This window comes from Anguilla rostrata, chromosome 4, assembly GCF_018555375.3.
Source record: "Anguilla rostrata isolate EN2019 chromosome 4, ASM1855537v3, whole genome shotgun sequence".
In the NCBI taxonomy this organism is placed as follows: Eukaryota; Metazoa; Chordata; class Actinopteri; order Anguilliformes; family Anguillidae; genus Anguilla; species Anguilla rostrata.
This window is the reverse complement of record NC_057936.1, coordinates 22,656,414-22,670,063: the sequence shown is the minus strand read 5'-3', so window position 1 is coordinate 22,670,063 and position 13,650 is coordinate 22,656,414. Positions and strand designations below refer to the sequence as shown.

Genomic DNA, 13,650 nt, shown 5'->3' with positions numbered 1-13,650 from the left:
ACAACAGAACCACCAGTTTACCCCTTTTTACTCACATTTATTGAGTGTTTCTGTGCAGTTACACATCAACTCCACTGCTTACTTCAGCTTCTTCTTGGGGCGCAGGTTGTTGGTGTGCCCACACTTCTTCTTACGACAGTTCACAGCTCGCGGGTGAAGGCGAGCGTAACACCTGCACCGGAGAGAAACCAGTCAGTGCGCAAATAATCAAAAGCAATTTTACACGACTAAACTACAATTATGCCTCCACACAAAAGGACCAACTATTGCAGTTAAAAGTCTGTAATCTACATCTGCCCTCAACCATTATCAGAAGCCCAGTTCACTGCAAGATCAGCCAGGCGATGAAGTGATCCAGCCAGCTGTGTCTCTGTTTAACTCGCAGGCCAATGCACTCTGTGCCCAAGGGAGAGGAGGCACACAACTGCAATTACTCACAAATTGCATATGGCACAGGAACTCTGGTCAGCCCTCTCGGAATGAACAATTAAGTGGGATGGATGTGAGAAACTGAGTCACGGTTTTCAGATGAAAGTACGTTTTTGTCACTCAGTTCAACTGTGCAGCGCAGGTCAGCGTTGCCCACATGTTTTCAGTGCCATGGCGCTCTTACTTTCGGCAGATCATTTTGTCACAGTTGTACTTCTGGGCCAGCTGTCTCAGAGACGGCTCAATGATTCCACCACGCAGGCGTAGTACCAAGTGAAGGGTGGACTCTGAAAGCACATCACGGCATTTTGGCAGGTCAGACAGAACTCAGACAGATCAGACAGCTTTTCAGGGATGGTAGAAGTAGAATTGACATTTTTCTTTCTGTACCACGACTGGAATAATCAATCACAACAACTGGTGCATTCCTACCTTTCTGAATATTGTAGTCTGATAATGTGCGTCCATCTTCAAGCTGTTTGCCAGCAAAAATCAAGCGCTGCTGATCAGGAGGGATTCCTGGAACAGACAAGTTCATAACCGCAGGATTACAGTGGGCCACTACATACATTCACAGCATATTATCTGAGTAGAGAAGTTTGTGCTTCTCATACCTGGTCTTGGGGACCTGTCATGTATGCAGGTTTTTGGTCCAGTTGCACTAAATTTGAGAGCTGATCCCACTAACCAGGTAATGACAAACTGATATACAAAAGTTGCTGACTATCTAGATAAGTGTGGCTCGGTCGTTACAAGGATCAGATTCAGACAAACTGAACTACGTTAAATCGCATAGCCATATAGGTCATATACTGTAAATTAACGTTACCTTCCTTATCTTGAATCTTTGCCTTCACATTCTCGATGGTGTCGCTGGGTTCCACCTCGAGGGTGATGGTTTTCCCTGTCAACGTTTTCACAAATATCTGCATCTTTGTATGCTGTTGTTAAAAATAAGAGTTGTTTAGCACACTTAATAACCTAGATTTGTCTACAAGTCAAAATGACTACCTGGTAATTGTAAGGTGTTAATAATGAAGCTAGTTAAGTTGGCGAGCATACATTAAGCACAGTTACACAACTATACGTCACGCCCGAGCAACGTTTACAGTACATATCATTAGCAGGCAAAACACATGTGCGCTAAGTTTGACAATTGCTATCCTGCTAACGCGGTGTCTCTTCCATCTGCGACGTTAGCTCGCTAGCTAGTAAGCGAGCTCCAAATGGGATAGCTATTTAATTGACCATCCGTGTGTGGCTAGTTGGGATTTATCATACTCAATATATTGGACACAAACCCTGGCTACATAACCAATTCTACCCACCCGGTCGACAGTGTAGCCGGGATGACCAAAAGAGGGAGCGAAAGGAGGCTCTTTAGACCGGAAACGCATATTGTTGCATCACATCCTCAGACGAAAATATTTTTTTTCTCTCGTTGCCTGAAAAGTAACACAATTAATTAGCTAGGTGGTCAGTACAATTTATTTCGATCAGTGTCAAACTAAAGTTCACCAGCGTGAATATTGCTGGAAACATCCTGTTCGTTGTTGCATTTTGGTGAAGACCAACTCTGCCATCTGTATCAGCTAAATAAGAATGGCTCGACAACTATAGAGCAATTTAGGCGTGTATTAGCACCCCCTAGTGCCATGATCCAAGGGCCGCAGTGTGTGAGATTGTTTTTGTGACTTAATACACATAGCCTACTATTGTGAATTAATAAAGAAATATTTAATTAAAAAATAAGTTCTTTTCATAAAGAATGTAAGTGCATCGTTATTTGCCACATGTATGGAGGCTTTAATTCTTGCACGTAATCATCAGTTTCATTGTGAAGGTTACTTGGATCTGAGCCAACATTCTTTTGGGATAAAACGTACTGAAAATGCACATTTGGTTTAAAAAAATGTAACTCTAACTCTTTTCCCAGACATGGCTCGTTCGAGAAGAAGAGATCCAAGAAACGAAAATACTGATTACAACGTCACAACGGGGAGAGTATCGGTCACCAAAACATGAAAAGTACATGAGAATTTGCCACTGTATTTGTCGTCTGCTGAATTGGCATTATTGGGTCATCCTAGTTCTATGACGTCATTTCGAATTGGCTTACGTCAAAAAAATTCTGGAACTGGCATCGTTATAAATACTAGAACAGGGTGATGTAAGGATGCGCGTTAGTTTGCGAATAGCAGTTGTGACAAGTAAAAACGTAAGCAGTGAATATAAGGACCTGCTCGATTTGACATATTCTGAAAATAATCAAACTACTCATAAACAACTTTTCTTTGATGCGTGTTCATACGTGATTATGCTATTTTCCTATCATTATGGATTTTACTGTCAGAACAGGAACACATTTTGCTTAAATAATTAGCATAATATTACTGCGTATCTTTCCTTTTTCTAGATGACGGAGCAGCAGTAAAGGGGTTTCAAGAGTTCTGTCTGGAGCGGGGTGGTTTGACCGCTCGCACTGAACATCGTCATGAACCGAGAAGCAGCTGAAGTGCCTGATGACCCGTTTGCTGCCCTCTCTGAGGAAAAACAAAAATCACATGGCTATCCAGTCTTGGTCCCCTGCTGCATCCAAGACTGGGCCAGCCAAATCATTGATTATCAGCTAAACGGTGACCCACGGCTTGTGAACTACCGCACCACATATGCAGACCACTACCAGCGTCCCACTTCATTTGATGATATCAGCGGCACAATTACACCAGTCAAGGATAGCAAGAACCAAAAAGAGGAGAAACTCCCTGGCTCCTCTGCCAAATCTGTGCTCATCAAGTACACTGCACCCCAAGGTGAGGCAATTTTTGAGACCCTGACTCTTTTTGTGGCAACTTTACAATTTATATTTAATTTGGTTTTCCAACAGTAACAAAATAATTTGCATGCTTTATTGGTGTGGGATACAAGATGGAATCTGTTGGCTGTGTCTGGACTGTAAAGTGGCTTTTATCTGTATGTCCCTCTGGTCTAGATGGTACAAAGATACAACGGTATAGACTCAACCATCCTCTCAGGTCGGCATACAATGACACTTACCAGTTCCGCTGGTGTGCTCCCCCAAAGCCTGTGACGCAGGTAATTCAGACCAAGGCAATTCATTGCCCTAAATGTAATCAATTTACAATAATGTTTATTATATAATAATGTTCTCACCAAAAGGAAGTATCATCCAAAAAGGTTCCTTCTGGTACTGGCAACAAACAGAAATGCATCTGCTTTGAACTCAGATAATAAGCATTATGCACATGATCTCCATAGAGTTCTACATTTACAATGGGAGACCCAGAGACAATTAAGGAGCGTGAAACCACCTACAGTGCTCATTACAAGCAGAAAGGCAGAGTGAGGTATGTCAGTCACACACAGAAGCTCTTCATGAGTTTAAACAGCCTTATAAATCAGTTACTTTTTGGTGGGTGGAGGCAGGAAAAGATCAACTGTTTTGCTGTCCTAGTTAGTTAGCAAAGGGGAACTTACAATCACTAATAGTAAATTTACCATTTTCAACAATCAGATGAATTTTAATAATTTAATCATTTGAATTTGACAAAAAAATGAAAATATTACTTTCTTAACTTTTTACTTGTTTCACAGCTCAGAAGTAATAAACCAGACTCATGAACATCAGCTGATTAATCTTGGGGACTACCCAGAGAAGTGGAAAACCACAACCTCTGATGTCCATCCTGCAATTAAATCAGGTGAGAGCGCATTGCTTTGTGTGGTCTTACACTTAATGTTATCGTAGGAAAACATTCTTTAAACATCGACTGAAATGTGCTGTTAAAATACGCATGGAATGATGGGAGTAGGCCCTGCACTCTTAACCTACGTCTGCAGGTACATTATGGGCTCGCATTTGTCTTACCCTTTTATTCAGATCCTGTCCTCCTGGTGAAGAAAGACAGAAACTTCAGCTCTGTTCCCAGGGGAGACATGGATCCTGAGCGAAACCGTGCAAGGATGACAGCCACTTCATACAAGTTCTTCTTTTCAAAGGTGAGAACGAGGGCCTGCTGATTCTCCCATTGCTGTTTTTTTTTTCATAATATGCCAAAAGTGTAGGAAAACCAAGCCTTAGTCATAGTGATTTGATCCCCTGTGACCTGTGGACGCCTGAGTGCTAAAGAGGCAGAGCTGGTGTTTCCCTTTTCAGAATATCCCCAGGGGGCCCCTGGACCGCGTCGATGGGCCTGCCTCCAGGACAAAGAGCAATGTGGTGCTGGGGCAGGCCGGCAAGGAGGGCCTGTCATACACGTCGAGTTCAAGTGTGGACTATCCTCACAGGACAGCACCCCGTGTTCTGCCCATCACTCCCTCCCCTGGCTATGAGATGCCCAATGAAGGCAAGAGCAAGAAAAGGAAATGGCTTTTGTAGAAGCCTTGCAGATGGGCACACACAACGTGGGCCTTCTTAAGGTGGACACCATTACGAGGGAAATTATTCAACAGGACAGAACACCACCTGATTACCTTTGACCCAAGAGCAAGTGATTGTTATCATCATGAATGATAACTTTAGTCATTTTCAGTCTTGTTTCCTGAAAATGTTTATTAATGGTCTTGCTAAAGGAGACATATACATGCAATTGCGTGAGTAGATAGGCTTTTTAGCAAAATACTGTATTTAATATTTTGTATTTTTCCACCAGAAACTGGACCAAAACTGACTACCATGCAGACAGACTACCCACCAGTGAAGGGCACAAGGCACTCACTTCGCCCAGAACAACTTGAGCTGGTACAGTGCTTACCAAAAGATAATTGTTTTTCTGCTGTTCTTAACTCCTTCCAGTTTGATCACATACTGTATAATAATGGTACAGAACTGTTGATTGGCTCATCCTGTTAAGGCACTGTTCCAGTGCATGGAGGTTGTAATTAATGTTGCATCACAAGCATGATTGGGCATTCCAAGCTGGGTGAGCAATGGGGAGAAAACATTTAAAAAGAAAGTAATTGTACAAGCTCATATCTGTGTACCACTATCTGTGGACATCTGAGGTCAGAAAGCAACAAGTTACATGGGATTGTGTGAGGTAAACCAGTCCTATCAATTCAGGACACTGAAATGAGCAGTACTGTTGTAGGGGTTATAGACTAATTAAGAAATCCGCGTGAACCTCTTCCACGTACTTTCAGTCGACTGAGATGGTCAGAAAAAAGTTTAACGTAACAGCAATTCTCAGAATTACAGCACTGCATGTTTCCCTCTGTCACTACCCCACGCTCAGTGCAGTAAGATATTTGTGTTACTTATTGCACACTCTGGTGCTCCTCTTAAAGTGGCAGTTTGCTTTATTTTGGATTTGGATTTCAGTTTTACTGTATGTGTGCAATTGTCCCAGATTGTTTTTATGTGCACTGCGCTGGTTTGAAATAGTAGGAAATAGTTACTATACAAATTAGATTAAACCTTATTTGTTAAAGAATAATTAGCTGATGTACACACGTACAACCTCTGAACAAGCTGCTTTAGAGTTACTTTGAATGTCTTGTCTTACTTCAGACATCCCAAATTCCAGGTCTATATTTACAGTAGTCCAAGACTACTGTAAATATGCACACAAAAAACCGTCTTGGACTAATGATATCAAAAACCCCAGAAAATGAACTATCACCATGTCTGGATCAACTAACTACATTAGGCTGTGTACTTAATCTGTGAATACTAGCAAGCTGTACTCTACTGATAATGTACCTCTTTTATCTTGTATTCATGAACTTCTTTTGTCATTCACAGCTTAAAGGTAGCCACATTCCTGCTCATTTCAAGAGGGGGTATTTCACAACAGCCTATAAAGAGGATTATACACAAAAGCGTCCCATCAGGAACGTGCTGGCCCATGTGCCTGTGCAAACTGTCAGTCATATGCCCTTTTAAAGAGGAGAGAAGCCACCATTGCTTTGTGCGAGTATCATCACTGCACCACAATCCTTGGACTCATTTGGATCACGGCTTCTCCGTACAGCCAGTTTGGATCATGTACCTTTGCAACATATCAACCATGTGTCCTTTGTGTATTGTTTTATAAAAACAAGAGTTATAATCGAATAAGCCTGTTTTCTCAGGTAGAAACTATTGTTAAAATGTGCACTACGATTTTTGTGTTTAATGTTTTTATTTTAAGTGGCCAGTATTCCAATAATTTGTCTCTATCATGAACATAATGCATTGATTTTTTTAGATTTAGTTTTTTCTTTTTTCCTTTGCTTGCCACACTATTTAGCTGGCACATTAGTGCAAATAAGAGTGCCTGCTAAATTGTGTGATGAAAATTATAATTTATAACCAACTATAAAATGAGCACATATTGGATCCCACTGCACCATATTAACCATGCCACTTTAACATGCATTTTATGCTTCTGATAATAGGGACATATTATGCACAACAATTATAACTAAGACAGATGTGCAATGTCACCTGTTGTCAGATTATATGAAATTACTTAAGTAAACTGACTACCAGTACTAATACCAGATTTCAGTGCAAGTGCTGGACTCAGAGGCGACAAATGAGGCAACAACAAAATAATGACACTAATATATAAAAGCAATGGCCAAGCTAAAGTATTGATACAGTCTGTTTTCAAATCGTTTCTTGTTGACAAGCCGTTGGGGTCATTAAGTACGGTGGCTCTGAAGTGCAAAACACAAAAACAAAAAGAAAATGCAAAAACAAAACTTTCAGCCCTGGAGTGCAAATGCAACATACAAAAACAAAAAGGAACGGCCCTGAGGTGCAAAACACAAACAAACAAAAGCTTTCAGCCCTGAGGTGCAGATGCAACATGCAAAAACAAAAACTAGTAGCCCCGAAGTGCACTGTTGCACTTAAACAAAAAGAAAACGCAAAAACAAAAACTTTCGGCCCTGAGGTGCAGATGCAACATACAAAAACAAAAAGGGGTGGTCCTGAGGTGCAGATGCAACATACAAAAACAAAAACGTGCAGCCCTGAAGTGCAAAACACAAATACAAAAAGAAAATGCAAAAACAAAAAGGATCAGCCCTGACCACCACTGTTGCACTTCGGGGCTACTAGTTTTTGTTTCTGTATGTTGCATCTACACCTCAGGGCTGCTAGTTTTTGTATGTTTGTGTTTTGCACCTCAGGGCTGCTACTTTTTGTTTTTGCATTTTCTTTTTGTATTTGTGTTTTGCACTTCAGGGCTGCACGTTTTTGTTTTTGTATGTTGCATCTGCACCTCAGGACCGAAAGTTTTTGTTTTTGCGTTTTCTTTTTGTTTCAGTGTTTTGCACTTCAGAGCCACCGTAATTAAGCGTTCAACTGCCTTGGTTAGCTACTTCCAGGCAGGGTCTGCCTCCCGAGTGAACTTGACAAAGCCAATAGCGCTGCATTGTATTTGTTCGCCACCAGGGGGCATGCTAGATCAGATGGATGCAGCGTAAATAAGCGAAGGCCCTTCACAGTATAGAAAAAGGCATACGTTTAATTCAACTTTGACAAGCCGTATTTTACCACAGGGAGGCGATATATTACTTTTGGGTACTTTCAGGGAACAAAGAAAGCGAGCAAGTTATTTTTCACTCTTAACAACACGTTTTTGCGGAATTGTATTATTATTTACCATATTGTATACGACTGTGTAAAAACACACATAACACATCTGAAACACAGATTTATAATTAAAGGAATGTAGTAACCTATGTTACTGTCAATTACCCAGAAATATAACTAATTCATTAAAATGATCGTCTTTCTTATTAAGCTGATAATTCAGAAAACCGAACGAATTCCTATAACCAATCGTGTCTTTTAGTTCTTAGAATGTGAAAACCAAATTAAGCTCGTCAACGAGTCAGTTAAATTCGGTATAGATTTGAAAACAAAAAGTTCTAGCAGCGATCAAAAGTTGGGGTAAACAACTGCACTCGAGTACATTACAAATGCCCAATGGGAGGAACTTTCATGTCCTGGGGCATGCTCAGTCAGCTTGTTTTCGTCAGAGAACCTGTAACCATCAATCACCACCGTGAGGAGCTAGTCCCGCTCGCTATCCACACCCAGCGAAGATGTTTATTAGCTAGCAACAATCCATGGCAAGACTCTTACATAATAAATTCATAAGGACCGCCCCTTTGACATCGTGCATAAGGTAGCTCAAGAGAGGCTGCTCTTGCACTTTTGTTTTGCAGCTATTGCGCACAAGAGTACTCGTTAACACTGCTATCATTTTAGAAGTGAGAGCACTTCATTACAAACAGCTAAATATTAATTCCCACTGTTAGCATATCTGAAATATCGGACGTGAAGATGATTTTCGACAAATTGAAAAAGTTTTTCATCATCTTCGACTCTCCTGAAATCGACACCCCTCCCGTATTCAGCAGCGGGGATGTAGTGTCCGGTAAAGTGGTCTTGGATCTTGCAGGGGAGAGCAAAGTGGAGTCGTTGAAGTTGCACGCCGAAGGTTTTGCTAAAGTACATTGGACTGAGTCTAGAAGTGCCGGAGCCAGCACAGCCTACACGCAAAACTACAGCGACGAAGTGGAATACCTCAATCGGAGAGAGGTGCTTCTGCAAGCAGGTCAGTCATTCAGTCTCAATGCCGCAGCTCTAGCCTGTGCTTCCGAGCACCAGAATGAGAATTTTCCTGAACAGCTGAAGTGTTTCTCGAAACAATGGAGGACTTGTTGATGGTTTAAAGATGAGTGAGTAACTACTTTTCCCTTAAAGTTTTTGTTTGGGATTCATATCGACAGATGGAAATTAAAAGTTTAAGAAGTGTGCAATTGATTGTGTTAGATATATAAAATGTAGGCTACGTATCCTGCGGCTCGTGAGAAGTTTATTCCGTGTTTTGCAAATAATTAATTTAGAATCGATTGTCTTTTGTTTCGGTGCATATTCGTACTTGACCAGTTTAGGGCAGACTTATTGACTACAGGTTTTAATAAATCCCATAAATCTACCGTTAAAGTATGACTTAAACATATCCTTAAACCTTTGTTCTCCACTAAGAATGCTTAAAGATCACAGTGCAGCAAATCCGGCAGAACATTTCACTTGCAAACCGTTTAAATGAGTAGCCTATTCAAGTAAATAGGGTTTCGTCTGAAAGCTGACTTAATTTTTAAGACGTAATGACAACTGGGAGATTGCAGAAAAATATCAGGTTGTTTTGAAGATATTTGGTAGCTCTGGACATTGCCTCAGGGCTCAGCAGTGACAAAACAAATTGTTCGGTTTAAAAGGAACTGCCTCTGAATGCAAATATGCTGGCAACAGGAGTCATGTGATTAAGGCCACAATGATACACAAAAAGTGAAACTAAGAAGTATATGATAGGATCGACGTAGTCTGTTATGAATTGTGCATGTAGACCCTCTTTGTGTCTTATTTTTCAATGGGGTAAACCTTTCGTAACACAAAATTTGGTTTCTTTAGGGATCTATGAATGAAGTTGCAAATGGCTGATATCTTTCTTTTTTTTAAATAGACAATGGCGACTTAACTGTTCTACCAGCTGGACGGCATGAATTCCCCTTCAGCTTTCAACTGCCTGAAGAGTAAGTATGCTCTTGCACTTTGTTAAATGATTGCAGAAGAAATTTATTCTAGTCAAAAGCTACTGTACAAAATGAATGTGAACCTTTCTTCCTGTCTTGAAAGCAGTGTAATAATTTTAGATGGCTTTCTTGCATAATGCTTTATAGGAAATGTCAGTCTCTGTATTGTTTTGAAATATGCTGCTAACATTCATTCTGTGATCCCCAAAGGACACTGGTGACCTCATTCGAAGGAAAGCATGGCAGCATTCGTTACTGGGTGAAAGTGAAACTGCACAGACCCTGGACCACAGTAAAGAAAATCAAGAAGGAGTTCACAGTTATTGAGCCCATTGACATCAACACACCAACCCTGCTGGTAAGATTGTTGTGTTTGTGCTTTATTTTCCATACTGTGTTGCCTGCTCACAGGCTGTTTTATAGAATAGTCACTGATGTGCATCTTTTCTTTGCCCTGTTAGGCTCCCCAAGCTGGTACGAAAGACAAGCTGGCACGAGTATGGTATCGCAATTTTGGGCAGGTGTCAGTGACAGCTAAGATTGACCGGCGGGGATACACACCAGGTAAGAACAAACCTTATTTTCTTTCCTGTTCCTCAACAACCTCTGCTGTGTGGACCATAGACATGCCCTCCCTTTGATTCTCCTGCCTCTGACCAAGCGACCCCATTTTTTTTTTCCTTCACACAGGCGAGGTGATCCCCGTTTTTGCCGAGTTTGATAACGCCACCTCTCGGTCAGTGATGCCCAAGGCCTACATCATCCAGACGCAGACCTTCATCGCCAGGGGCACCATGAAGCAGAAGCGCTCTGTGGTGGCCACGCTGTGCGGCGACGCCGTGGGGGCTCGGCGCAGGGAGATCTGGCATGGCCGCGCCATCAAGATCCCTCCCGTCGGACCCTCCATCCTGCACTGCCGCATCATCAAAGTGGAGTACATGCTGAAGGTCAGTCTCAACTCGCTGCCTTTGAGATATCAGTCCACAATCCATGATGGGAAGAGTTTATTTAGGAAGAATATTGTATCGGCTGTTAAATTCTGTAGTCCCAAATCGTCAGCGAAGTCGGGCTGAGTGAGGTTGCGTGTAGTTGTTGCCTTTATGGAGCCATTATGGAGCCATTATGGCTCAGATGAAGGCTCTGTAAGAATTCTGCGTGTTTCTGACCTGCCTTTGTCCTCTCCCTCCCAGGTGTGCGTGGATGTGCCCGGGACATCCAAACTGTGCCTGGAGCTGCCCCTGGTCATGGGCACCATCCCACTCCATCCCTTCGGCAGTCGTACCTCCAGCGTCAGCAGCCAGTACAGCGTCAACCTGGAATGGCTTCGCATGGCCATCCCGGAGCAACCTGAGCGTGAGTATCATCCTTCAGCTTTATATTTTGGTGCGGTTGATGCACGTTATAGGACAGACTTACCGAACAAGGAAAGAAAAGACCCATCTAATTTTTTGAACCCACTCTTCTGTCATGTGCAGCTCCTCCGGATTACAACAGCATTATCACAGAGGAAGAGGCAGAGCAGAACATGAGGCCCCCTGAGGCTGAGGAGGACTTGAGCAGCGTACTGGAGCGCCCCTTCTTTACCTACGTCCAGGAGTTCCGCTTCAGGCCCCCTCCAGTGTATTGTGAGGTGAGTCCACTGCCAGCCACCCATACCTGAATTGTAGGAGCTGACCAAGTTAGCAAAATATGCTTGTGTTTCGATTACTGTAGTTACGTTTTGACATACAGATAAATATCAGGGTACAAGGAGTCAGGAGAAATTGATGCTATCAATACAAAATTTTGATGAATGCTGTCTTCTGGAGTCTTAAGGTCTCTCTTCTTGTGCCTTCAGGTGGACCCACACCCTCAGCCAATCAACATGAGACCACGCTGCATGACATGTTGAACGATTTGCCCCAACAGAGTTGCAAGCGATGACCTGACAGAAATTAAGCAGAGATTAAACCTAAGAGATTAGTTTTCTCCTGGAACTCTCTCCAGACCTGGAACCGAGCCCCAGGAAATTGCCCCAGCTTTGGGTTGGACTGGCACGTGACACAGAGAGGAGTGCGAGAGTGGACAGAACCTGAGCGTGGGAAGTTCCTCTGAAAGGGAAGAAGGACAGGAAACGTGAACATGAACTTTCCCCTCATCCTGTCTTCCTCAGTGATAGGCTCCAGTCAAGGCCTCAAAGCTGCGTTTTGCCCCACCGGTAGTTCACAGACAGTTCTGTGCATGTGTGTGGGGGGGCCAGGAAACATTGGGAGATCATTTCATGGGTGGAGGTGGAAAAAATGCTTTAAAAAAACCTGTGGTCTTCAGTACTTCAGTACTTATTTTAACTGCATAAACCAGTTGCCAGCTTGTCTTTCTGGTCAAAGGAGCCACATGCTATCCAGGGTTTGAAAAAAATTTATCATCCCCTCCACCTTATCCCTCAGCCAAAAAATGCCCGAACCTGCATTTTTTAAAAACGCGCAATGTCTTGAATTGTAGCCCCTCTGAAAGTTTCAATGATGGGTTATGCAAGTAAAGAAATCAAAGAATGGGTCACATATCTAAGCAATGTGATTTTGATTAGATGCAGTGGTTTCAAAGCCGGTCTAATCAGCAGGTTTTAAGGTAGGCTGCGCAGGGGAAAAATGAGAGAAATGGAAAATCTAGAAAAGCTTCTAGTATCTGAAAGTGAATGACAAGCACTGCATGAGATGTGTTCAGAAGCATCGGTCGTCTTGCCCCTCTGGTGAGGAGAGATGGCCTGTAAAGATTTGTGTTTGTAAATCATCATAATGGAAAAGAGAAGTTGAGCGTATGTTGAAATATTGTTCTTGTGTTATAACTTTAACACAAGGCCTATATGCAGAAATGGCCACATGCCATACTTCTTCCTCAGAAAAAGGGGAATCTAGATGTTCTGATTCTCTGTGCTTGGGCATACCAAAGATACTAGCTTTATAAATAGCTGTTTACACCTCTTAACAGTGGAGAGTGTATTAAAATTGCAGTCAATGCTGCAGAAAGCACAAAAGAAAAGCTACTTTTTGGAGAACCAAAAGTGTGGATGTCCGAGCCATGTTATTGGTGCAGTTGATTTGATCCAGGTGCCTTATCAATGTACTACAGTGTGGTTTGACTAGTACAGGAAAGTTGATCAATGGTACATGAAGCTATAACTTGATGATGATGCCACTCTGAAGTATAATGCAATACATTCCAAAACTTGGAGGCTTGTCCTCTTCTCCACATCATCAAGAAATGTGGCTTGCGGTCACTGACATTCACCTGTTGTGATGTGCATGGCATTCATCTTAAACTGAATGTATTTTATATACTTGTTTATGTTGAATTACTGAACTTGCCAAAGATTTGTAATTTTTTAATTTTTTAAAATAAACTATATAAAATATATATAGTTTTTGTCATGAATTGCTTTGTGGTATACAGTTTTCCAGAGATTGAAAAGAAAGTTTGCATGGTGGTGGGGGCCGTCAAAGTTACTTTTTTCTAATCCAGTGCAGATTAATCTGTTTTGGTTGTTGGTCTAGTTTCTACATGTCCATTTTTCTTTTCTCAAGACAGTGCTGATATGCATGCCCTTTAAAAATGCATGCCCCAATTATCTTTGGTTTGTAGAAGCTGAAACAATCCATTCTTTTTTGCTGACTATGAAGAGCTCAA

The 13,650-nt window shown here is 41.9% G+C and overlaps 3 protein-coding genes across 4 annotated transcripts; 2 read left to right on the top strand and 1 right to left on the bottom strand.

The window, feature by feature from the left end:
• Positions 1 to 16: 16 nt before the first annotated feature.
• Positions 17 to 1,926, bottom strand: LOC135252854 (ubiquitin-ribosomal protein eL40 fusion protein-like). Of its 2 annotated transcripts, none has more exons than XM_064331438.1 (5): positions 1,731 to 1,926; positions 1,259 to 1,370; positions 862 to 948; positions 614 to 716; positions 17 to 172 (listed from the first exon to the last, which is right to left on the bottom strand). In XM_064331438.1, the coding sequence occupies exons 1-5, from the start codon at positions 1,824 to 1,826 to the stop codon at positions 79 to 81; spliced, it is 492 nt and encodes a 163-aa protein (XP_064187508.1). In that variant the 5' UTR covers positions 1,827 to 1,926; the 3' UTR covers positions 17 to 78. The 2 variants fall into 2 exon arrangements, with proteins under 2 accessions (XP_064187508.1, XP_064187510.1); XM_064331440.1 differs by having other exon boundaries at positions 1,758 to 1,917.
• Positions 1,927 to 2,680: 754 nt separating this feature from the next.
• LOC135252852 (uncharacterized) lies at positions 2,681 to 6,770 on the top strand. Its single transcript, XM_064331436.1, has 8 exons — positions 2,681 to 3,242; positions 3,422 to 3,525; positions 3,709 to 3,797; positions 4,045 to 4,151; positions 4,331 to 4,449; positions 4,607 to 4,796; positions 5,103 to 5,191; positions 6,194 to 6,770. The coding sequence occupies exons 1-8, from the start codon at positions 2,924 to 2,926 to the stop codon at positions 6,332 to 6,334; spliced, it is 1,158 nt and encodes a 385-aa protein (XP_064187506.1). The 5' UTR covers positions 2,681 to 2,923; the 3' UTR covers positions 6,335 to 6,770.
• A 1,797-nt stretch (positions 6,771 to 8,567) lies between these two features.
• arrdc2 (arrestin domain containing 2) lies at positions 8,568 to 13,380 on the top strand. Its single transcript, XM_064331435.1, has 8 exons — positions 8,568 to 9,005; positions 9,918 to 9,987; positions 10,198 to 10,345; positions 10,449 to 10,551; positions 10,678 to 10,934; positions 11,178 to 11,340; positions 11,463 to 11,617; positions 11,825 to 13,380. The coding sequence occupies exons 1-8, from the start codon at positions 8,732 to 8,734 to the stop codon at positions 11,876 to 11,878; spliced, it is 1,224 nt and encodes a 407-aa protein (XP_064187505.1). The 5' UTR covers positions 8,568 to 8,731; the 3' UTR covers positions 11,879 to 13,380.
• The last annotated feature ends 270 nt before the right edge of the window (positions 13,381 to 13,650 follow it).

Bases quoted from the DNA above. Each gene is read 5' to 3' on its own strand.
- LOC135252854 (XM_064331438.1), bottom strand. From the start codon at position 1,826: ATGCGTTTCCGGTCTAAAGAGCCTCCTTTCGCTCCCTCTTTTGGTCAT. The intron at 949-1,258 runs GTAACGTTAATT...TGTCTGTTCCAG, and splicing joins AAAGATTCAAGATAAGGAAG to GAATCCCTCCTGATCAGCAG. The intron at 717-861 runs GTAGGAATGCAC...ATGTGCTTTCAG, and splicing joins AGACTACAATATTCAGAAAG to AGTCCACCCTTCACTTGGTA.
- LOC135252852 (XM_064331436.1), top strand. From the start codon at position 2,924: ATGAACCGAGAAGCAGCTGAAGTGCCTGATGACCCGTTTGCTGCCCTC. The intron at 4,797-5,102 runs GCAAGAGCAAGA...TTTTTCCACCAG, and splicing joins CTATGAGATGCCCAATGAAG to AAACTGGACCAAAACTGACT. The intron at 5,192-6,193 runs GTACAGTGCTTA...TGTCATTCACAG, and splicing joins GCCCAGAACAACTTGAGCTG to CTTAAAGGTAGCCACATTCC.
- arrdc2 (XM_064331435.1), top strand. From the start codon at position 8,732: ATGATTTTCGACAAATTGAAAAAGTTTTTCATCATCTTCGACTCTCCT. The intron at 9,006-9,917 runs GTCAGTCATTCA...TTTTTTAAATAG, and splicing joins AGAGGTGCTTCTGCAAGCAG to ACAATGGCGACTTAACTGTT. The intron at 10,346-10,448 runs GTAAGATTGTTG...TTGCCCTGTTAG, and splicing joins TCAACACACCAACCCTGCTG to GCTCCCCAAGCTGGTACGAA.